At 35.9% G+C, this 24819-nt stretch overlaps 1 protein-coding gene across 8 annotated transcripts in view; it reads left to right on the top strand.

Moving 5' to 3' along the window:
* The window catches only part of PIK3C3 (phosphatidylinositol 3-kinase catalytic subunit type 3), a 578331-nt gene that overhangs the window by 60983 nt on the left and 492529 nt on the right, over positions 1–24819 (top strand). For all 8 annotated transcript variants that reach the window (XR_007721190.1, XR_007721193.1, XR_007721195.1 and 5 more), the window contains exons 12-17: positions 1565–1655; positions 7352–7419; positions 13651–13756; positions 15560–15676; positions 20048–20179; positions 23915–24043. Coding sequence is in view for 1 of the 8 variants with exons in the window: in XM_050767591.1 (XP_050623548.1) it covers positions 1565–1655; positions 7352–7419; positions 13651–13756; positions 15560–15676; positions 20048–20179; positions 23915–24043 (643 nt within the window). In the remaining 7 variants the exon portion in view is untranslated. The remainder of the gene's footprint in view (positions 1–1564; positions 1656–7351; positions 7420–13650; positions 13757–15559; positions 15677–20047; positions 20180–23914; positions 24044–24819) is intronic.

The following is a 24819-nucleotide window of genomic DNA, read 5'->3' as shown; positions in this document are numbered from 1 at the left end:
TAAGAGTGGTGATAACAGTAGTAACTCATCTTTAAGGGTTGTTTAATCATTAAGTGAATTAACACTCAGAGGAAACTATCTAATACATAGTGCTCAGTGTTAGCTACTATTACTTATTTATGTTAAAATGAAATGACAGGGGCAGGTGCGGTGGCTTATGCCAGTAATCCTAGCACTTTGGGAGGCTTGAGGTGGGTGGATCACTTGAGGTTAGAAGTTCAAAAACAGCCTGGCCAACATGGTGAAACCTGGGAGGTGGAGGGTACAGCAAACCGAGATTGTGCCATTGCACTCCAGCCTGAGTGACAGAGCAAGATTCCGTCTCAAAAAAAAAAAAAAAAAAAAAGGATGACATGGCAGGACGGAGCATGCTAGTGAGCCCAAATAGTTTAATAAAAAGTTGTATTTTTTATTAGCTGTTTACACCTCTTTAGTAGTTATACTGAAAATAATAGCATATTATTTGACTTAAAAGTTAGCTATTAACAATATAAAAATGAGGAGTTCCCAGTCTGTACCAGGTGGTCCACACACATTATCTTGTTACAGCTGTTTTCTCAGGTACGTATTCATGTCCCTAATTTAGAGATGAAGGACTTGAAGTAAATTGCTCAAAGTCTTATGTATCTGGCAAATGGTAGAGTTGACTCCAAATCCCATGTTTTTTTCTACTTTTTACTTTTCAGAAAATCTTAAAATTTGAAAAAAGTAGTAACTGTTGGGTGAAAAATCTTAGGCTTAGTGATGGAAAATGGTTTTGCGAAGATCATGAGGTTTGTTATTGACAAAAACAGGTCTAGATTTTAGACTTCCTGAGTAAGTCCAGTCATTTCAATTATTATATGAGTTCAAGATTGGATTTTTGAATTTTTCTTTATGATTATGGTTATGCTATGCTTTATGTTGTGTGTTTTATTTGGAGAAGAACCAAAATAGACGACAAATAATTTTTCTTTCCCTGACTACTTTGTAGTTTTGTGTTAATATAAAGATGCTCTTTATATTATCTCTCACTCTATGTTGGAGGTCTTCAGTCTTAAGTCATGCTCATTTACTTTCTTCCTTATGCCCTGTAGAATGTTTTATAAGTAAAAGTCTATTCAGAGTTTTATGATGGGGTGAAAACTGTAACCTAATGTTTTCCAACTTATGGTGTACTAGTCACTAATTTTGTGTGTGTGTGTGTGTATGTTTTTAGTTCTTTTTTTAAGCTTTATTTTGTTTTAAAAAAGATAAAAAAGGAGATCTTGGCCAGATATGTTTGGGAAATGCTGGTTTAAAGCCAGATGAGCTTAAACAAACAAACAGCACTTACCCAAACCTTTAATATGCAGATTTGCACATAAGTCTCCCAAGAGGCATTAGCCATCATCTTTGACCATGCGCTTTTTCCAGAGTACAGTGTGACTCTAGTGTTGCACAGAACACACTTGAGGAAGTGTTGCATTAACCAGACACAATTGAAGTGAACTGTGCTTAAAAAAAAAAAAAAAAAAAAAAAAAAAGTGTGTCTTGTCTTATGGACAGAGTATTTTACATCTCGGTGATCTCTTTTATTTTTCAGCTCCCAAATTATAACCAGCCCCCTTCCTCCAGTCTCTTCACCACCTCCTGCATCAAAAACAAAAGAAGTTCCAGATGGCGAAAATCTGGAAGTGAGTACAAAGCTTTTCCAGCTTCCTGTAGGAAAGATCCTACCGTGTAAACATTTTATGCTTGTCTTTAAATCTCAGTTTTGGTTAAATAACTAAATATTACAACTTTATTAAATAACTTACTTTATGATGCATGTTTATGACTTTTCCCCTCAGCATAAAGTGCCAGATAGTCCTCAATTCAAGTCATTTTATTGGTGCTTTGGGCATATAAATGGATTCATATGCAATATGAAAATAAACTAGGTTTAAATATTTTATTAGGGAAACTCAGAATATTTACCGTCAATGTATTTATGAACCTCACTGTAATTGTTGTCAGTGCTTGTGATTACATTGTAGAAATGTATGACTTTGATATTAGAGATAATACACTAAGCAACTTTTTAACTATACATATAAGTAGACACATTTTTGAGATAAAACAGGCCTGTTAGACTAGTGCTAATCTGAAAAGTGCTAATCTGCAGTGCACTTTGGAAAGTGCATTGTAGAAGCTGATGTAGTACATATTTTTGAATTTGTCTGTAAGACTTCTTTTTTTTTTTTTTTTTTTTTTTTTTTGAGACGGAGTCTCGCTCTGTAGCCCAGGCTGGAGTGCAGTGGCCGGATTTCAGCTCAGTGCAAGCTCCGCCTCCCGGGTTCACGCCGTTCTCCGGCCTCAGCCTCCAGAGTAGCTGGGACTACAGGCGCCCGCCACCTCGCCCGGCTAGTTTTTTGTATTTCTTTAGTAGAGACGGGGTTTCACCGTGTTCGCCAGGATGGTCTCGATCTCCTGACCTCGTGATCCGCCCGTCTCGGCCTCCCAAAGTGCTGGGATTACAGGCTTGAAGGACTTCTAATTTAAAAGAAATCATTAATACCTCTGATGTTGAAAACAAGTAACACATGTTTTATTATTAGAAAAGTTCATGTGATTTTTCAGTGTGTATATATATATTGCTTTTAGTTAGATTTTAGGAGGTAATGTTGATGACTGAATGAATATTTTAACTATTAGCTATTGATTAAAATTTGTATGTTTGCATATCTCTCGGTATAACAAAATATTCAATTGAAAGAAAGAATTTTTAAATCACAGAATCATAGAATCCTTAGACAAGCCCTTTAAGAAGCCAGTCTGCTGCAGTTAAGTTTTCCCTTTCAAAGCTAAGATATTGATTCATTGATTCAGTCATTCATTCATTCATTCACATATGTTTTTTGAGCTCTTAACATATAGGGAACTGTTTTGCATGCTGGGGTTGATGCAGCAGAAAACAAGGCAGTTAAATGTTTGCCTTCGTAGAGCTTATGTTCTAGAAAGCTCTTATAAGTTACTTGTTACTAAAAAGGTAACATCCCACTAAAAGTGAAGCAGGTGAGGAAACGACCATATGGCTGTCTGGGGAAGCGCATTTCAGAATGGGAGTAGCAAGTATGGAGGTCCTAAGACCAGAGTTTTAAGTGTGTATGTTTGAGGAACACCAGAAACTAGTGTGCCTGGTTTATCGGGGAGTGAGCAAAAGAGAACTTGGCAGAAGATTGGATTCAAGAGATAACTGGCCATCAATTGTGTAGGGCTTGTAGGCCATCAGTCTGAATGAGTTTTCCATGTTGGTATCTTGAACAAAGGATAATTTACATTCTAGATGCAGTGAAGCGATTAGATTCTGAAAACTATGTTCAGAATATTGATTTATACTCACCCATCGTTCAAAAATTTTAGGCTAAAAATAATGATAGTTTTTATATATTTCTGATATTTCTCTTGTGACTGATGAACCTATCTGTTGTTAGTCAATGATTAAGCCATTTAACTTTTTGTCAGCTGAATTGTTTTTTAAAGGATTCAGGTATCCGAAAAAGAGTGACAATCATTCTGAGTGATATTTCTATCTTCCCCTATCACTTCCCCTATTCCCATAGAGGGGATTGTACAAGCCATGGTCACCTTTAGGTTAATACACAACCAAGCCGAATTACCTCTCTTATCACAACTTGAGATACCAACATTCCTGTCTCCTTTTTGATACCTGAGCAGTGTCTTATGTCCTTCCTCGCTTTATTCTTGGAGTTTCAGGAGAACATTGTACATGTCTGGCCACATGTTTTTTTTTTTTTTTTGAGACGGAGTCTCGCTCTGTCTCCCAGGCTGGAGTGCAGTGGCGCGATCTCGGCTCACTGCAAGCTCCGCCTCCCGGGTTCACGCCATTCTCCTGCCTCAGCCTCCCGAGTAGCTGGGACTACAGGCGCCCACAACCGCGCCCGGCTAATTTTTTGTATTTTTAGTAGAGACGGGGTTTCACCGTGGTCTCGATCTCCTGACCTTGTGATCCGCCCGCCTCGGCCTCCCAAAGTGCTGGGATTACAGGCGTGAGCCACCGCGCCCGGCCCTGGCCACATGTTTGAAAGGAGACAGAAACTCAATTATTCCCCAAATCTGCTCATATTTTATGAATTCCATGGGTTCTTGAAAAGAAGTTATATTTCCCAGCTGTTGGGTATAGCATTGTACATAAGTTACTAGAGCAAGCTTATGAATTGTGTTATTGAAATCTGTACTCTGTCCTAACATTTCTTTCTGCTTTATCTGTGAAAGAATTAGGGCAAAATTCCCCTGTATGATGGTAGAATTATTAATTTCTTCTCGTATTTCTGTTAGTGTTTGCTTTAAATATTGTGAAGCTCTCCAATTAAATACATAAATTGCATCTTTTATCACTGTTCGGTAACCCTCTTGATACCTAATAAAGCTTTTCATCTTAAAGCCTGTTTTGTCTGATGTTAATAGAGCTTTATCTTGATTAGTGTTCATGTTGATCTTTTCTTCTCAATATTTTTGTTGTCTTTGTTTAGCTTTTCCTTTGAATTTTTTTGTAGCCTTATGTTTTAGGTTTATTATATTTAGGTCCCTTGTAAATGTCACGTAGCTAAATTTTGTTTTTTAATCTAGTTTAACACTCTGTTTTGTAGCTGGAACTTTTGCCCCATTTGTTTGTATTGTGGTTGTAGCTGTATTTGGACTGATTTCACTATCTTATGTAGTACTTTCTATACTTTCTTATGTATATATAAATTATATATTCTTGCTTGTCATTGGCTAAATCCTTCTCCCTCCACTCCACCCCGTCTTGTTATTTAACTCCCTTCAGATTTGATAATATTATTGTTATTATTGTATACACTCAGTAAATACTTAGAGATACTTTTCTTAAAGGATACCTGCACCTTCCTCACCATTTCCTCTTATGTCTGTGACCTACAACATGTGATCTTTTTTTATAAAGCACTTTTTTCTTTAAACTGTTTTAAAATCTTAAAGTCTTGCTTACTCAAATTGAGTTTTAACATTTACAATACATACTTTCTGCTTCACAGTTTTTAAAATTCAACTTTTCTTTATGTTCTGTAAGTAATTTTTTTATCAAAAGGGCATAGTATGAAATGAAATGTGTTTGCTATTAAAATATATACATCACTGTACAAAAGTATAATGTTCTTGCCAGATAGTCAAAAGAGAACTTTAGGTCTATAGTCTGCCTATTAAACTCATGGACTCAGCTTTGTATAATGGCTTCCAGATTAAGGAGTTTTTTAAATTGGATTTTTGATGCATATTTAAAATATATACCTAAGCTTTAAAACTGGAGATAAAATTCTTACTGAAAGCATTGGCACACCTATTTTGTAATAACAACCTCTTATTACTCGGAATTACAAAAGGACCCCTACTGCATTAAAAGTTCTAATCTGTTGATCCCTATCCTTTTCATTATTCATCACCTCCCTTCAATGTTTGCTTTTCTCTGAACATAGCTTTTATCCCATGGCTGTCATTTTAGTTATTCTTTTAATAGTACCTGCAGTTCCCCTGGCAAACATCTCAGCTCTTGATAAGCCTCATTAATTACCTACTTTCGCCATGCCTGAATATTGCTGAGGAAAAACACATAGCATAGCATGTTGGTGTCACTATAAATTCACGATCACAAACCTCACATGAGCACTCACTGCTCTCTGCCATCTTCCATGTCCCTAGACGTGTTGATCTTCCTGCCCTGCAGTGATTTTTCATACCATTTCCACTCTGTTCTCATGCCCCGCCTCCCAATCTCCAGATGACAATTCTGCCTTATACTTAATGGAAACAATAGAAACCTCTAGGTAGGAATGGTCTCTTTCCCATCAGTGGTTTTATAGACATGAATTTCTCCCCCCATACTTTCCTTCTGTTTGCTTACACAGAAGAAACATAACTCTCTTCAAAGATGTGTTATTTTCTTTTCCTGATAGAAATACTCAAGTATGTGTTAGAATTTTCCATGTTAAAAGTTCAGAAAAACAAAACTCTCCCTTGAAACCACATCTCTTGAAACAGCACCTTGTTTTCTTACTTCTCTTCTCAAAGGAGTTGTTAATACATACTCTTTTCTTCCTTCTTTCCAGTCTTTACTCCATATCATTCTGGCTCTTGCTTAAAACTTAATTTGCTAAGTTACAAAATAACCCTAATGTTTTTGGTTGTACATTCTTTTCGGCTTCTTCAGAGTATTCAACAAAGTAAATAATTTTCTTCTTGAAAAACTAACTCTTCTCATGGTTTAGGTGATACTGTGTATCTCTTGTTTTTCTCTTCATCTCTCTTGCCATTTCTTCTTAGTTTCTTTTGTCAGCACTTTCCTCTCTGCCTGACATCTTAATGTTCCTCAGGCTCCTCTTCTAGTCTCACTCAATACTCTTGCCCTAGGTTGTATTAATAAACTCAAATTTATATTTCTAGCTCAGATCTTTCACCTGAGTTTCAGATTCCTGTATTCAAACATGTATTTGATCTCCATTGTGTATCTGACAGGCATTTTGAACTTAATATTTCAAAATACAACTCTTTCCTCTCACTCTGTAGATAGGTAGCTTTTTGTTTGAAATTTCCATTTGTGCCATAACAAATCAATCCAGAAATTTGGGAGTTACTATTAATTCCTTTCTTTCCTTCCTAATTCCTCTCCACCAGCAGGTCCTGTTAATTATACTTCCAAGATATTTCTTTTATTTGTCTGCTTTTCACCATCTACACTCTCATTATTTACTCTCCTAATCTACCGTAGTAGCATCTTAACTGATCTCAGGTCTGTACTTCACAGGACAACCAGTCATTTTCCTAAAATGTAAATCACATCATCTCACTCTCCTCTTAAGATCCTTTGTTGGGTATCCATTGCTTTTAAAATAAAATTCATACTCAATAATAACGTGACCTTAGAGGTCTCACATACTTTGACCTTTGCCTATCTTTTCAGTCTCTTCAGTGTTCACTGTATTTTATTTACATTACTTAAAATTCCTTGAACAAGCCAAACTTAGAGTCTTCCAGTGTCATTCTGGTCTTGCCTGAATGTCATACCTTCATTACTGCCTTTTCTAACCTCCCAACCTAAATTATTTCCATGACCATTTCTTTTAATGTCTCTCTCCTCTACCAATATGAAGCTCCAGGAGGACAAGGAGTTCTCTGAACTGCAGTATTCTAACCACTTGCATATTGTCTGATTTAAAGTATTTTTGTATGTGTGTATGTAAGGGTAGGTAAATGGCAGAAAATCTGATCTGTTACATAAGATATACAGATGAAAACTGATAGGCAAATGTAGACTTACTTATTTTCTCCCCTTAATAGTAGATGGTGATGTATAATACATTTATGTTAATTCTTTCAGCAAGATCTCTGTACCTTCTTGATATCGAGAGCCTGCAAAAACTCAACACTGGCTAATTATTTATACTGGTATGTGAAAATAATTTTCTGTTTATGTTCTTATTACCCTTAAGAATTATTTTTCTCATGCTGTAAACACAAAGACGATTTAAAATAAGATATGAGCAATCATCAAATGTCTAGATACAGTATCTTTGTATCTAGCTGTATTCCATGACAGTTGGGTTCGTGGAAACGCTTCTTGGCACCGCCGTTTCTCTCCCTTTCACTAAGGATATAACTTTCCAAGAGCTGAGATATACCTGGGGAGGGTAATGGGTGCTTTCAGTTTGGTATCTGTTTGGCATGTAAAGTAGTTGAGTATGATATTTCACAGTTCTTCAGGAGTATGTATTTCCACATTATTTACTAAAACATTGGAATCATTTAAAAAGAGAAAGTTGCAATTAAAAGTTATGGCATTTTAAACATGAGAAAACCAAGGCAGAGGCTTGCTGTAGCTGAACTTGGTAGACCTTGATCTAGGATTAAATCATTTCTCTACTGCTTTGTCATTTTCAGGGTTCTTTCAGTGACCTTTTCTCATTTGTTTCTATGAAGTTAAATGGGCATGTGTAAATGTCTCTAGTTCACATTAAAACGATGTCCTGAGTCACTTGAAGGAAAGAGAGAAACTAAGGCACAGAGTGACTAACTGACTTCTTGAGGCACAGTTAATATGAAGCATGGTTTCCTTTATTTTCCACAGAATCCTGAAGAGAAAAAACAAGTAGCTTAAGCCACAATCAGAAATATTTTGCTTCAATAAAAAAAAAAGTACTGGGATTAAACACTAGATAAGAGGGCTTCATCTAGCTTTACAGAGCTAACAAAGGGCAGAGCCAGGGGGGTAAGACCTGCCTAAAGCCTTCTTTACCTTTGGGAGAATCCTTAAAACTGCTTACATCACTTTTTAAACTTCTTGGCATGAGACTTTTTATTGTATAAATGATTACTAATCTAATCTTACTGCTCAGTTTATAGCCTTAAACAAATTACAAATTAGTAGAGGTCCATCATAAAAGCTCACTAGAGGATGAGCATACCAAATCCAGAAATCTGAAATGCTCCAAAATCCAACACTATAAGCATTGACATGAAGTGCAAAAGAGATGCTCTTCGGAGCATCTCAGATTTTGAATTTTTGGATTTAAGGTGCTAAGTATAATGCAAATATTCAAAAATCCAAAAAGAACTAGAAATCCAAAACATTTCTGATTCCAAGCATTTTGACTAAGAGATGGCTGAACCGGTACTTTTGAATAATGATGAAGTATTTTGCTTTTTGTGAGAAAATTATACAAAATACTATTTTGTTTTAAGACTGGATTTGGGAAGCTGTCCTTGTGGGTCAAGTCCAGCCTTAACTTCATTCTCCCGCTCTCCAGAGGTAACACTCTGCCGGATACTGCCCCTGTACCTAAGAAGTAGGTAACTAAATTGGAGCACTCTTTTTCTTTTTTTCTTTTTTATTATGCTTTAAGTTGTAGGGTACATGTGCACAACGTGCAGGTTTGTTACATACGTATACACGTGCCATGTTGGTGTGCTGCACCATCAACTCGTCATGAACATTAGGTATTTCTCCCAGTGCTATCCCTCCCCCCTTCCCCCCACTCCGTCACATCAGTGTGTGATGTTCCCCGCCCTTAGTCCAAGTTCTCACTGTTCAATTCCCACCTATGAGTGAGAACATACAGTGTTTGGTTTTCTGTCCTTGTGACAGTTTGCTCAGAGTGATGGTTTCCAGCTTCATCCTTGTCCCTACAAAGGACATGAACTCATCGTTTTTTATGGAGCACTCTTTTAACACACACAGTTTTCAATTTACATAAACAAGAAGTATTTGTTTAGTTTAAGCCTTTATGGTTCTCTTTACAATGAAGAAAAACCACTGTCAACAATCTTAAGTAAATCAGTGATTTTCTCCCCTTTGGAACCTGTGTTTATTTTTTTTTGGTTGTTGTTTGTTTTTTTTTTTCTGTTGGCCTCTGTAGTGGGAAGAAAAATAGTTTCCTACTTTTACTTTAGCAGTTGAATGTAATATTCATAAAACAACATTTTCCTCACGTTAAATTTCATTATGTCCTTGAAAATATAGGAGGTTTTGACTAATTGTTAATCACTATTTTTTCTTTGAAAGGTTTACTTAGAAATTCTCATATTGCTAAATTGCTACTGTTTCCTTTAAATGTCACCTTTTACCTCTAATGTTCTCTATGTTCCAATCTGAATACTTAAGGGTATGTCTATTCACTGGTCTTATGGAAAAATATTTCCTCATGAAAATCTAAATATTTAAAAGGAAGTAAAGAGAAAAAAATATTTGTGGGGTATGTTTCTTGAGTTTTTGAGTAAATATTTCGAAACTTCTTAGGTATTTTTAAATTAAAATTTTATATATTTTTTAAATCATTTGCTAAGAATTCATTTACAGGTATTTTTGTTTCCTTGCAATATTCACAGAAACTTTTCTCTGGCTCAGAAATTATAGTCTAGAGTATTCACTATGGTAAGAGCTATATGTATATGTACTGATTATGTAGTGCTTTCAAGTTACATATTCTTTATGTTTGATTGTAGACCAGATTTCATTATTAAATTTGAAATGAGTTTTGATAGAATCTTTGATCTCTTATTTCAAGTAGGAAGAATTTTCTGAAAGCAGCCAAACAGTAGGAAGTCTATTAGATGAGGTTTCCAGCATAGCAGCTGTTTCTGTTCATAAGGAGCACACTTTTTTTTCCTATAAACAAAGTACAGCCCTAGTTCCCAGTCTTATAAACATTCAATCAAACTTAGATTTGATTTGTGTTTTGCCACTATATCTCTGATTCATTGAATCAATAGCATATGCTGTGTCTCTTCATTCCCTAAGGAGTAATTGTTTTTCCCATATTTACAGTCTGCCTATTACATATTCAGAAATACTCATGGGGAGAAAAGCTATTGATGTGTGGACTCTTGCCTTTAATAGACACTGCTTTTGTGAATGTAAGGTAACAATAAGGGAAATAATTTCAAGTTTAAAATGATCATTCTTCTCTTCCTTTGAACATATAAAAATAACAAAATGTGAGAATATAAATGCTTCTGCAAGCCTACTGTATTATAACAAATGTATTAAAATAGAAATTTTAATTGATTGTGCTGTTTCCTTTGAACATTTGAATTTCCTTTTTTCATTTGTTCCCTTTCTGGTGATTTAAACAGGATTCTTGCTGTAGCTAAATCCTTAGGGGCCTATAGGTGTGCAGACAATCCTTTTAAAATGAATAGTGTCAACCTTTTAAGCCACAGAGGGGAGTTACAGTCTCCAGTCTGTAAAATGTTGGGCATCAGAATCTATAAATCGTTGCAGTTTTTTATTTTTATAGCCATTCTAGGATGTTGAAGTTGAAAGTAAACTTTGGATGCTTTGACATGTTTTCTATAACTTTTAAGACCTTTCAAAGTAATAAAGGTTATTTACTCCACAAAATAAAATTGCCAGGAAACAGGTAGCCCACTGATGTCATCTTACAATGGGTACCTGGACAATTTTGTTTGCATTCCTACTCTAAGATGACAGCTTTCAAAGAAATACCTTAGAGTGTTTTATAGAATCTAGTTTATTGATGTGAACAGAAACCTCAGAAATGATTCAAATCTAGGTCTTCTAGTCTTGATAGCTAACCTTATCTCTCATATTTGGAGATGACAGTGTCTTTTTTTTTTTTTTTTTTTTTTTTTTTTTTTTTTTTTGAGATAAAGTTTCGTTCTTGTTGCCCAGGCTGGAGTGCAAGGGTGCGATCTTGGCTCACTGCAACCCCTGCCTCCCAGATTGAATCAGTTCTCCTGCCTCGGCTTCCCAAAGTGTTGGGATTACAGGCATGAACCACCGCACCTGGCCGGCTTGAATGATTTTTGAGAGGTGTTTGATACTTGATGCTTATTATAAGCATCAACATATATTTTCAGTAACAGAAAATAGCTGCAGCCATAGTGTTTACTTGGTGATCAGAAAGAGCAGGACACAGCAGTGGGCCCCTACATTGTGGTCAGCTATATGTTCATTTGGAAATAAGTTTACTGCATAAACACAGGAAAAGATTCTGAATACCCTAAGGTGACGGAGACAATCAAGGACTTCAACTATAAAGGGTAGAAGGGGATGGATTGGAGTTGAATAATACCATATTGACAGTTTCACTGTTTAGAACTGCTGTTTTTTGTTTTAAAGTACAGTGTTAGATTCATGGACCACAAATTGAACAGAGGGCCAAGGAAAGTTTTAGGTAGTGCTGTGTTCTCTGGTTTGGCTACAGCCCTACCTCTCTCTCTTTCCTTCTATTTAAGTGAGTCAAACATTTGTTTCCTGCCTGCTTTTTGAGAAAAATTGAGTTTGTGAACCCTCCTACATGAGAATTCCTAGCCCAAATACCTGGGATATTGTTAGTACCTTCAATAGAGATAGAAAAAGATGCATTTAATGTGATAAGTTTGGTTTTACACATGTTCAGTTAGAAATGACAAACAGTGTCTTGAAAAGGGGATCTGGTCCTTGAAAATTAGGGTGCATGAATGTGAAAACAGGTCATGTAATGGAATTCAAAATTAGACCTTAGATGTAAAAAAGGAATATGTATTTATATTTGAAAATTATCAATAATGAGATAGTGGCCTAAATCCACAATAGTGGAATTATTCATTCAACAGTAATATGTTAATAATATGTTGAGCATCTGTTACGAGCCAGACATACTGAAAGTATGGAGGAGAACAAGACAGGTAAGCCCTCTGCTCTCATGAAGTCGACCATCTGAATGGCTGAATACAGAGTATACTCTCCCAGAAATAGTAGAAAGGATAATAATAAGCATCCGTGACTTGAGATTTGGGAAACATTGACAGTTAAGAAGATTGAAAAGTTTCGTATGTGTTTTAAGGATAAAACAGTGTGAAAGTCAACTTAGTAAAATCAAAAAAGTCTGACCTGGGAGCCCAAAGTCCTGGGTTTCTATCTCAGTTTTATAATCAATCATACCACCATAGACAAGACACAGCCCAAGTTTCACTGTTGATAAAGCAAGCAAGTTGATTGAGATTGATGGTTTTCAAACTACACATCATCATGATTCACTGAAAGCAATTTAAAGTTTCAGTCTAGCATTTGTTATTTAAAGAAAAATAAACAATAGCAAATATTAACATATTGTTCACAGGATGTTGCTTTGTGAAACTTTTCAGTTTTATGCATCTATGTGCATATGTGGCTGTGTGTATCAAGCTGTGATACCTTTTTTTTTCTTTTTAAGAGGTACCATCTCCGTTCGTTGCCCAAGCTAGAGTGTAATGGTACAATAGCTTACTGCTGCTTCACATGGGCTCAAGCTGTCTTCTCACCTCAGCCTCCTTAGCTGGAACTGTAGGCGGTGTCACCACACCTGGCTTATATTTAATTTTTTTTTTTAAATGTAGAGGCTGGTCTCAAATTCCTGACCTCAAGTGATCCTTCTTCCTAGGCCTCCCCAGAAACGCTGGGATTATAGGCGTGAGCCACCATGCCCAACCTGCTATTTGCTTTGGTTTGTTCCCACTGGAACATTTAGAAACACTGGATTAGAAGACCTATAAAATCTTACTCAGATCATTGCTTATATGATTTTTATAATTGTATAAGCAGATTAGGTTTAAGAAAACATTTAAAATGTCTTTTACTCTCTAAAACCATAGTTTTTTAATTGGGAAGTTAAAGGTTATGTATGAATCTTTGAAAAACGGGAAACTGGATGGGAAAGAAAAAATTACTTAAAATTTTATTCATCTTTCAAAAATATAAGTGACAGGAGTAGCTTCAGAGAGGTTTTCAGAATCAGAGAGCCTTATGTAATACCAAAGTATTATGCAGATTATGAAAATAATAGTTTTTGTTCTCGAGTTACTCAGTAAATATGTGAGCTTAGATGATTTCTGAGGATGTTAATACTCTACCTCATAAATAGGAGAAAATGCTTGTTTTGGTGGCAAAAGTTTTAGAAAATTTGGGATATTACACAAATGAAGGCATTATCACTCTTAATTTACCTTTTATTGATGGTTGTATGTGTTCCTCTGTAACTTTTCACTTTTAAAAGAGATGATAAAATGTGTTTTATTACTCCAATTTAATTATTTTTGCATGTGTCAATTAACCTGTTTTAGTGAAATGATAATGAGTATTTGCAAACTGAATCTAAATTTCGTTTCACATCACACGAATGGCTCAAACATATTTTTAAGGTATGTGATCGTGGAATGTGAAGATCAAGATACCCAGCAGAGGGATCCAAAGACCCATGAGATGTACTTGAATGTAATGAGAAGATTTAGCCAAGCGTTGTTGAAGGTAACCATTAAATGTGGGGGTTGGCAAACTGCAGTGCATGGGCCAAATTCAGCCCGTTGCCTGTTTTGGAACATCCCATGAGCTAAAAGTGGTTTTATATATTTTTTTTATTTTTATTTTTTTGAGACGGAATCTTGCTCTCTTACCCAGGCTGGAGTACAGTGATGCCATCTCGGCTCACTGCAGCCGCCACCTCCCGGGTTCAAGAGATTCTCCTGCCTCAGCCTCCTGAGTAGCTGGGATTAAAGGCGCCCACTACCATGTCCAGCTAATTTTTGTATTTTTAGTAGAGACAGGGTTTCGCCATGTTGGGCCAGGCTATTCTGGAACTCCTGACCTCAGGTGATCCACTTGCCTCGGCCTCCCAAAGTACCAGCATTACAGATGTGAGCCACTGCACCCGACCTGGTTTTTATATTTTTAAATGATTGAAAACCAATCAAAAGAAGAAAAATAATTTGTGATACATGAAAATTATGTGAATTCAAGTTTTAGTGTTCATAAATAAATTATTGGAATAGAATCATGAACTCATTTGATTTTATATTGTCTGTGGCTACTTTTATACTCAATAGGAGTTTAATAGTTGGAATGAAAACTGCGTGGCCAAGAAGACCTAAAATATGTTATCTTTGACCCTTTACAGAAGTTTTCTTGATCCCTAATTTAATGAAATAAACCTGTACATGGAGTTAAAAAAGAAAGAGCTTTGCTTTTTTATTTTCCTTTCTATTGTGTATCTTTCTTATCAAAGCTGTGTATATTTCCAGAAATCTGGCAATGGTCATATTGCAGATACTTTTTATATAACGTATTTTTGCCTTTTCAACAGCTTTTAAGAGAGATTTATTTTTCCTGTGTTCTTTTGATTCTTAAAGCAGTGTCACAGTTCGGCCAGCAGAGGGTGCAAGGGCAGTGAAAAGAAAGCTGCCACCCATTAATCTGGGCCTTGCCGCAGAAGTAGTCTATTTCATGGCATCTTTCATCTGTTGCATGTTTCATGCTTTTAAAAATGTAAATCACATCTTACTAAACACTTTGAGACTAAGCTTTTGTATTCATTCCCAGAGCTTCTGAACATCAAACTGATTGGCAAATAAGCCCTTGGTCCTCTCTTCTAATCTCGTTTCTGTTACAGCCTTTGTCACCCTGTGAAGACACTTCAGTTTCTTCAAGTTTAAATTTCCTCATCTTCGAAGTGAGGATGATAACATTTACCCAGCTTCCCTTGCCAGGGTGATTGGGAAGATTAAATTAGAAATGTATTTTATAATATTTTATGAACTAGGAATCACTACATAAGACCGTATAGCATTTAGTTTTTATGACTTATATTTTAAGCACATATTGTGGTGCTATTTGAAATTTTCTTTTTTTTTAAAGTTGATTTTTGGTTCCTTGAAGACCTATATCTTTGTTTCTGCCATATTTATGTATATATGTCCAGCACATTTCTGCATCAGAAGCCATTGGATATTTATTGAATCAAATAATGAGTGAATGTATTTTAGGATGAATGAATTCCATCTTGTCACATGGTTTATGTGGGAAAAAAAAAATGCTGTTGTAGATAGACCAGTATTTGCTGAAGACTCAGATAATTTTCAGTTGTGGATGGATTAGTGTTGTCAGTAACTAAGATACAGGGTTTCTCGTTTTTAAATCAAGATAATGTTTTTCAATTTTGCTTTCTATTTAAGTTTACAGTTATGAGAAATATAAATAAGGATTATCCATGCTGTTAAAGAAACCCTGATCATTACGCTACATAGAACTAATTTTTTCTCACTTTGAACCCTTCAGGGTGATAAGTCTGTCAGAGTTATGCGTTCTTTGCTGGCCGCACAACAGACATTTGTAGATCGGTTGGTGCATCTAATGAAGGCAGTACAACGTGAAAGTGGAAATCGTAAGAAAAAGGTAAGCCTATGGGGTATGCTTTTGTTCATAATTTAATAGCGTCTTAGCATCAGAAAATACTGAATTTTCACTGTTGTCTTTTTGGGTTGATATATTCTGTGAATTATTATTATTATTATTATTATTATTATTATTATTATTTTTAAGACAATGTCTCACTCTGTTGCCCAGGCTGGAGTGCAGTGGCACGATCTTGGCTCACTGCAACCCCTGTCTGCTGGGTTCAAGCAATTCTCGTGCCCTAGCCTCCCGAGTAGCCAGGATTGCAGGCACCCGCCACCATGCCCAGCTAATTTTTCTATTTTTAGTGGAGGTGAGGTTTCACCATGTTGGTCAGGCTGGTCTCGAACTCCTGACCTCAGGTGATCCACCCGCCTCGGCCTCCCAAAGTGCTGGGATTGCAGGCGTGAGCCACTGCGCCTGGCATATTATGTGAACTTCTTATCATGAAATTATAGTAATAAGAATGGTATATGAGTTTATATATATTGATATATTTAGTCTTCGTAACAACCCTATAAGTTAGGACCTATTATTATCCCAATTGTGAGGAGAAGAAAGTAAAGAGAGGTCAATTAATTTGTTTAATGTCATACAGCTAGTAAATATTGGAGTGGGGATTTGTACTCAGACATTCTTAGTCCATATTGTTATCCACAGTGCTTTACCACCTCTCATTTTAGCAAATTAGAATATACAATATATTTGATATGGAAAGAATCTGTAGAGATCATTTAGACTAGAACTCTTCTGAGAAAACAAAAGTCCAGAGTAACTTGCCCAGGGGTTCAGAACTGGTTGTTAGTAACAACACTAGCTTTGTATCTCTTCTCTCCTGGCTAGTACATCAGGCTTTCTCTCAACTCTGAGCTTTCCACTTGATGGGTAGAAGTAGATGAGTTCTTCACCTGTCATTTTTTCTGATCAGTAGCCTAAATGATACGAAGGATTCACTTGGTATGTGTTCCTAATTCCATTAGATAATTGGCAGGCCTTTCTTGGTGACCTTTGTAAAACAACACATTTTACTGTTCTTTAGACTTTTAAAGGAAAGCAGAGAGAGGAGGAAAAGATGAAGATTTGAGTCAGTGGTTCAGAGGCAAAGAATCAGGTCTAAAGAGAAATGCTAGCAGAGCCGTGTAGAAGTAATGAGTAATGCTCAGCAGGTTAGAGAGGGGAAAACAGGCTGAGAGGAAACACAGTTCTGTTGAGTTGACATTTTCTTTGTTGTTGAGAAGAATCACAAACCTTGATCAAATAAATACATTTCTACTGCTGTTCCCGCCGTAGCACCTCTCCCCAGAGGTGCCTGTGTGGGAAACAGTGTGATTCCCAAATGCCCGCCAGCAGAGGGAGTGTCTGCTGCTCTGACCTGCAGTTTGGAGCTTATATTTGAAACCAGTTTGTTTTAGTGCCAGGAGCTCTTCAATTTAGCAGACACAGGAACCTTGGCAACACCTCAGTTTTAGCTCTTCTGGAGGCTGACCACCTATTTGAGACATCACCCAGAGTCTCCCCAAATAAATTTTGTGTTTCTCACATAGCCTATATTTTAAGCCAGACCATCCCAAATATAGTTTCCATATTGGCTGAAAATCTTTATAGGCATTTTATCATGATACGGTAAAAAACAAACTTAATTTTATTTACATATATTTACTAGAAACAAGCCCCGGCACCGTGAAGAAATGCAGAGAGAGCTCTCTACTACCATTATTGGCGTTAATACTAGTAATATTGAAATAGCCACTAATCATATAAAATCATATGTAGCACTTTTTCATCCCTCATAATTTATTTGCGAGAGCTATATCACAGTGGATATAGCAGTGTTAGATCTGTGGCAGAGTAATCCCTGAGTTAAGTGTCAGATGAGTGAAGAAAATGATAATATTGTTGTTGTCTTCTTTCCTTCGTTGATCTCTAGTTTAGGAAAAATTATGTTAGAAGAGGTCTGAGTCTACATATTTGAATTCTAATAAAATGCCTTTTTCATCTACTTTTTTTTTTTGAGACGGAGTCTTGCTCTGTCGCCCAGACTGCAGTACCGTGGTACCGTGGCATGATCTCGGCTCACTGCAGCCTCTGCCTCCCATTTTCAAGCAATTAACCTGCCTCAGCCTCCCAGGTAGCTGGGACTACGGGTGTGTACCACCACGCCTGGCTAAGTTTTAGTAAAGATGGGGTTTCACCATGTTGGCCACGCTGATCTCGAACTGACCTCAAGTGATCTGCCAGCCTCGGCCTTCCAAAGTGCTGAGATTACAGGCATGAGCCACTGCGCCTGGCCATCTTTTCCATCTACGTTTAAAATATATTAACACTTTCACTGTTAATATTACAAGTAGTCTCTCTTCACTTTATGATTTTTTAGGGGATATTACTCATTTATGTGTTCTACCAATATGAAATATGTATTGCATGCCTACTCTGAGCAGAGCACTTTTCTAGGTTCTTGGGATACAGTAGTGAATATAAAAATCTCTTCACTTATGGGGATCATATTCTCACTGAAGAGAGTAAATGCAATAAGTAAGTAAAATGTGTGTAGTGTACTAGATCGTGTTATGTGTTATCTAGAAAAATAAAACAGAAAGGGGGAATAGGCAGTACTTGTGTCCAGTAGTAAGGCAGTGTATCCCTTCTTAACAGAGTGGCCAGGTTAAGGCCTCCCTGAGAAATTGACATTTGAACAAAGACACCTGAAGCATGTAAGAAAGCAAGCTGGTCTTCTGGAGAAGATTGTTCCAGCCAGGGGAATAGCAGTGCACAGCCCCAGAGGTGGGAGCATGTGTGGCAGTTGTGAGAAATAGGAAGAAACCCAGTGTATTTGGAGCAGAGGGAATGGGTACAGTAATAGGAGATGAGGTTAGAGATAATTGGGAAATGGATGAAATTTATCCTTGTAAATCATTATAGTCAATATTATTTTGACTGGAACACTGAGTAAGAGTAGAAGCTGTTGGAGGTTTTGAATAGATGGGTAACGTGAACTGGCTTTCATTTTAGCAGCTGCACTCTGGTTACTTTTGATAAGAAACTAGGAGGGTGAAAAGTTTGAAGAAGAGGAGCAATCAGAAAGGAGGCTATTGCAGTAATCAAGATGAGAAATCATGGTGGCTGGGTTCTTAGGGCTTATAGTGGTAGAGGTGGTAAGAAGTGGCTAGATTTCTCACCCTGTTCTTATTTTACTTTCTGATTATTTATTTATTTTAATCAGTACATCAACTAGAAATTTGTTAAGCTAGGATAACTTTACTCTCAAATTAGTTGATATTACTTCACATTAGTAGATCTGACCATCCATTTAGTTAAGGAGTAGATTTAGTGATTTTTGTAACACTTATGTAGAAATTCATACCAGTTGATTTTCAGTTGATTTTAACTTGAACTTTTCATCATTCAAGAGGAGATGGGATTATTACTGAAGGGAAATAATTTAATTTTACATCTTCTTTGTCCTTGAAACATATTATTTTTTCTGAACTTCTTTCACTGATTCCGGAGTTCTCTCCTTTGAGGCATACCCAGCAGCACAAAGCACTTCAGCTTCCCAGTAGCATCATAGTTGAAGTGTTTTATGCTGCTGGGATTGTCATGTCGAGTTTTCCCTCTTGAAGAACAAACTCACCTATTTAGGTGAGCAAGCCCTGCTCCTCAAGATTACAAGACTTTCCCAGCTTTTAAAGGAAATTGATTGTTCTTTTGAAATTGAATAGAAGGGGTTCTTCTAAATAGTATAGATGTTGCTTAATGATAAAGCTGTTTCATCATGACTTGAATTTCTTAGTTTCTGAAATATTAGCTTAATGCATTATGTATATGAGCTGAAGAAAATGTATGATGATATCCTAGGAAAAGTTTGACTGTACAGACTCAGTGAAAGTTAGAAAGTAGGGTTATAGTTCCTCCAAGTGAATTAAGTTTCCTTTTTAAACTCAAAAAATGCACTGGGGCAGCCTAATGAAATTTTTGCTTAATATTTGGTCATGCAAGATTAAACTTTGAATGAAATTTCAGTTTCTCTCTGTGGCTTCACAAGTCCTTGGAAACAGAAATTGAATCTTTAGGTCCAACTTGAATAAATTCCTGATTCTTTGTCAGCTTTAGCAAGTGAAATATATTCTCTGTCCTTCTTGTGAAAGTCCAGCCTTTCACAGTTAGGGATTGTTTGGTTTAAAGCATGCTACTGCTGTGGTTAGGGATTATTTATACGTGCTTTTCTCTCACATACAACACTATGTCCTTTATATTACTTTGGTGCTCTGCAAGTATTTTTAAGTTAATAGAATCAATTTTTATGTCTTTACTGTATGTTTTATAAAATACTCTTCTATTTTAACCTAATTAATCTTTTCTGATTTGTTCTAGAATGAGAGACTACAGGCGTTGCTTGGAGATAATGAAAAGATGAATTTGTCAGATGTGGAACTTATCCCGTTGCCTTTAGAACCCCAAGTGAAAATTAGAGGAATAATTCCGGAAACAGCTACACTGTTTAAAGTAATTGTGGTGGATATTTAATGTGTATGGTTGGAACCTAAATCTTAAACTAGATCAGAGATACTACCTTGGAAAATTACTACATTGCAGAGATCATCTCTGTAATTCTAGTTGATTTAGTAAATGCTAGATCAAAGGGTACCTTTCATTTATCAGTGTGTTTCGATTTAAGATCTTCTTTTGTTACAGTACATGGGCATTTTTATATGATATGTGAAATACTTTTATATCTCTGGGTTGTTTTTTAATATTTAATTTTTTTATTGTTTTATTTTTGTAGAGATGGGTCCTCACTTTGTTATCCAGGCTGGTCTCATACTCCTGACTCAAGCAGTCTTCCTACCTCAGCCTCCCAAAGTGTTGGGATTACAGGCATGCGCCACTATACCCAACATAATATTTAATTTTTTGAGCTAATTGTTAATCAGATCCATAACTACTTTTCTTTATGTAAACTTTTTTTTTTTTTTAACAGGGCAAATTGCAGACATATCATGCGTTCATTCAGTTCATGAGTTCAGATGGTTAGATACGAGTCCCAGTTGACCTTTTTTAACATTTCTCAGTCTGACATCTGTTCCTCTTATAGAACCTTAAGTTTTTTCTTATATTTTCACGTGGCAATTCTCTTTAGTCCTTAATAGCATACCGGGCTTGGTGTTTTTTCTATTGACTGGCCACCAGTTCAGGTAGAAACAGCTGATGCAGCTGCCTTCTCTAATCAGGCTCAAAGGGCCAAAGGCCAGAGCATCATTATCTGTCAACATCATACTGAAAGATCTTCGTGAGACATGGTGTTTTATGTTTTGTGGTTCTAGTGGTAGAAAGGCGTAGTTACATTGAATATTAACTTCACATGAGTTCAGAAAGGGCTCATAGAACAACTAATGTATATACACAGGGGTGTAATTATAGTAGCAAATAGTTCACATTTTTTAAAAAGGTATGTTTCAAGGCAGCCTCGTATTTGGTCATGGGTTGCAGCCCAGCTCATAACAACCAAAACATAAGTTTCATAAAGCAATGCCTAACCTTAACTGGGTGTTATGGACGGATAGTTTCTATTATTTTAAATGTTATTCTGTTGCTTTAATTTTAAATGTTGCTTATAACTTATTGGTTTTAAAACTCTCTAACAGATTACAACCTGCAAGTTAAAAATACTGGTATTACTATATGCAATTTGAAAATACTGGTATAGGAGATACCATGCAAATTTTTTTAGTCTGTGCTTGCAATCTACTGGAGACTGAAATGTAAAAAGCTATACACAAGGTAATATACATATAACAACTGGCATTCCTTTGAGCTAGAACTCCCAAAGAAGACCAGCTTCTAATATTCTTGAACACTAAGGACTCATCAAGATCAGTGAATCAAAAAAGTAATTTTACCATTTTTTTTCCAACCATGGTAGAAAAGAGTATCTAAGACATATAGCAGGGGTTTTAAGAGTGGAGTATAAGAAGATGTATCTCCCTCTATTGGTAGGTGGATTCTAGACTCATACTCTTTTTAATTATAACATATTATAATTATGTCTTATGACATAAAATATGGGAAATCTTTTTGACCTGAATATTCAGTCTTGATTATTTTTCTTTCAACTCTTAAGTATATGGGCATTCTTAAAAATTTTGAGTTGGAGTTCAGGAATAATGGTTCTGAGGCAGTTGCTATATAATATTAGTTATGTAGAGAGAGTTGCTACTTTGGCTCATGGATGCCTTTGAGAATCTAATGAAAGTGGTGGATTATGCACTTTAGAAAATTGCCCATATGCTTACAAATACACTGAAATTTCTGCATACACTTGCAGAGGATCTCTGGACTCCTGTTGTCCTTGTGTGAGCTCCTTAGAGCTGAAAAGGCTAAGGACCCTTATTTCTAGTAGTTTTAAAAGTAATTTTGTACACCTTAATGTAACAGCCAAAGCTGGATATTCATGAGGAGTGGACCCCTTACGGCACTGGGATAAGTGCTAGTTATCCTGTGGTTGTCTTCTTGCTTTAAATTTCAGACGAAATCTAAATTAGGTGAAATCTAATTGAATCTGAAAAAAGAAATCACAACAAAGATTCTCCTACCTGTCATTTATCTTTAGGAAGATTTCCAATTACTAGGGCTCAAGGTAATTTATAAAATAACATTTTCACCAGGAGTGATAAAAGGATATTCCAAATTTAAAGTAATTTAAAGTTCAGAATTCCAACTAGAGTTTGTAAGTTTTAAACATACATTCTCTGAACCATTTTCCATGGTTTTTTTCCCCCAGCATTTTATAGGAAAGTTTTCAAGCATACAGCAAAGTTGAAGGAATTTTACAGTAGACAACTGTGTATCTGCCACTTTAATTCTGTCATTAACATTTTGCCATTTGTTTTGTCACATCTGTTCATCCTTCTGCATGATGTTTTTTGCGCCATTATTTCTCTTGGTTATTACTATTTTTTTTTGTTGTTGTTGTTTTTAAATTTCTTTGACTCATTTTTTTTTCTCTGGATTAATATGTTTCTCCAAATTTTTGTCTTATATAATTTCTTCTCGATGACCAAACTCAATAGGGTCTCTCTCTCTCAGAACAATTTTCTAACCATTTATATCCAGACTATCCATCTTAGCATGCCATTTCATGTGAGGTTTTGTATGGGTCTCCCTTTCTAAAGAGAATTTAATTTCTTTATTTTTTTGTTGTTGTTATTGATTTAAACATATACCTAAACTAATTTAGACCTACATATAATTAAGGGAAGGACTCTGGGGAAAACGTAAAATTATTCCAGAATAAAAGATACAAGTATTTGAGACCTCTTCTCATTTTATAAATGAGGAATTTGAGTCTTAAAGCTGCACAACTAGTACAGATTGAGCATCTCTAATCCAAAAATCCAAAATCTAAAATTCTCCAAAATCTGAAACTTTTTGAGTGCTGACATGATGCCACAAGTGGAGAATCCTCCAGCTGACTTTATGTCATACATTACAGTCAAAACACGGTCAGAACTTTGTTTCAAGCACAAAATTACTAAAAATATTGTGTAAAATTACTTTCAGTCTATGTGTTCAGGGTGTATGTGAAACGTAATTGAATTTCAAATTTAAACTTGGGTCACATCCATAAAATATTTTATTTATGTATATGCAAATATTCCAAAATCCAGGGAAGTCCAAAATCCCAAACTTTTGCAAGCATTTCTGTTATGTAATACTCAACCTGTGGTATACTTGCCATTAAAAACCAGGGCTCTTGACTTTACATCTGGTATGTTGTTATGCTATACTGTTTCACCTTATTTATTTCAGTATACCTCTAAAAATAGAAAATGGTGATAGGTATATATAGAATGTCATCTCTGTATTAGGCATGATGCCAGACCTGTACAGTTTCTGATTGCCTTAGCAACTCTGCAGACGAGATGGTATCTTTATTTTACAAATGAGGAAACAAAGAATATGCACAGGACTGTTCAGCGAGTACGTGGCAGAGCTTGCAGCGTTCTAACCACATGACTGACTGCAGAGCTTGTGCGCCTTCTATCATGTAGTCTTCTGACAATTAGCTAGTTCACTGTTCTTTCCAAGATACCCTAATGTATCTCATTGAAAACCCAACTTGTTTTTTAGGTCTTGTTTACCTGTGTATTTATCTTATATATCAACATTTTCTTGTATGTATAATACACTTATATGCATTAATTCATGGCCAAATTTGAAATCAATATTTTTATTTTCCAGAGTGCCCTTATGCCTGCACAGTTGTTTTTTAAGACAGAAGATGGAGGCAAATATCCAGTTATATTCAAGCATGGAGATGATTTACGTCAAGATCAACTTATTCTTCAAATCATTTCACTCATGGACAAGGTGAACATGACCTTATGTTGGTGGGGAACATTTTTTTCATTTTGGAAGACTGTGGCTTAGTACATTTGCTGTTTATGAAACAGAAGTATTTGTAACGTTCAGGTACGATCCTAGAAAGCTCAACAGTCTCTCCTGACCTTGAAAAAATTTAGTTGCTTTTATACACTTCAGAATGGCTTTTGTGTTGAGTGTAAAGTGGAACTGCATATGTTCCATTAATTTTTTTTTCCAAATTAAGTTCTCTAAATATGGGATTTAGTAGTTTCCTTCCTCTTAGTCTATTAAATCTTTTTTTTTTTTTTAATCTTTTTAATCCCTGGCATTAAAAAGTACGTGTTTGCCCTATTTCCCTTTTACTGAGCTCTGAAGTACTCTGTGGCCAGAAAGGACTGCAGGAAGTGATAGGAACAACCCTATTGTTCATTGAAAACTGCTAACAGAGATTTAGAGTAGATGAAAAATTTGGCATATCATCATCTGAGTCCTTAATAAATTTAATTTTGATGATCAAAGTTAAATTAACTAATTTTTTTTTTTTTTTTTTTTTTTTTTTTTTTGAGATGGAGTTTCGCTTTTTGCCCAGGCTAGAATGAAGTGGTGTGATCTTGGCTCACTGCAACCTCCGCCCCCTGGGTTCAAGCAATTCTCCTGCCTCAGCCTCCTCAGTAGCTAGGACTACAGGCATACGCTACCACACCCAGCTATTTTTTTTGTATTTTTTAGTAGAGACGGAGTTTCACCATGTTGACCAGGCTGGTCTTGAACTCCTGACCTCA

This window comes from Macaca thibetana, chromosome 18 (genome assembly GCF_024542745.1).
Source record: "Macaca thibetana thibetana isolate TM-01 chromosome 18, ASM2454274v1, whole genome shotgun sequence".
NCBI classification, from domain to species: domain Eukaryota; kingdom Metazoa; phylum Chordata; class Mammalia; order Primates; family Cercopithecidae; genus Macaca; species Macaca thibetana.
This window is presented reverse-complemented; position numbering and strand designations above follow the sequence as displayed.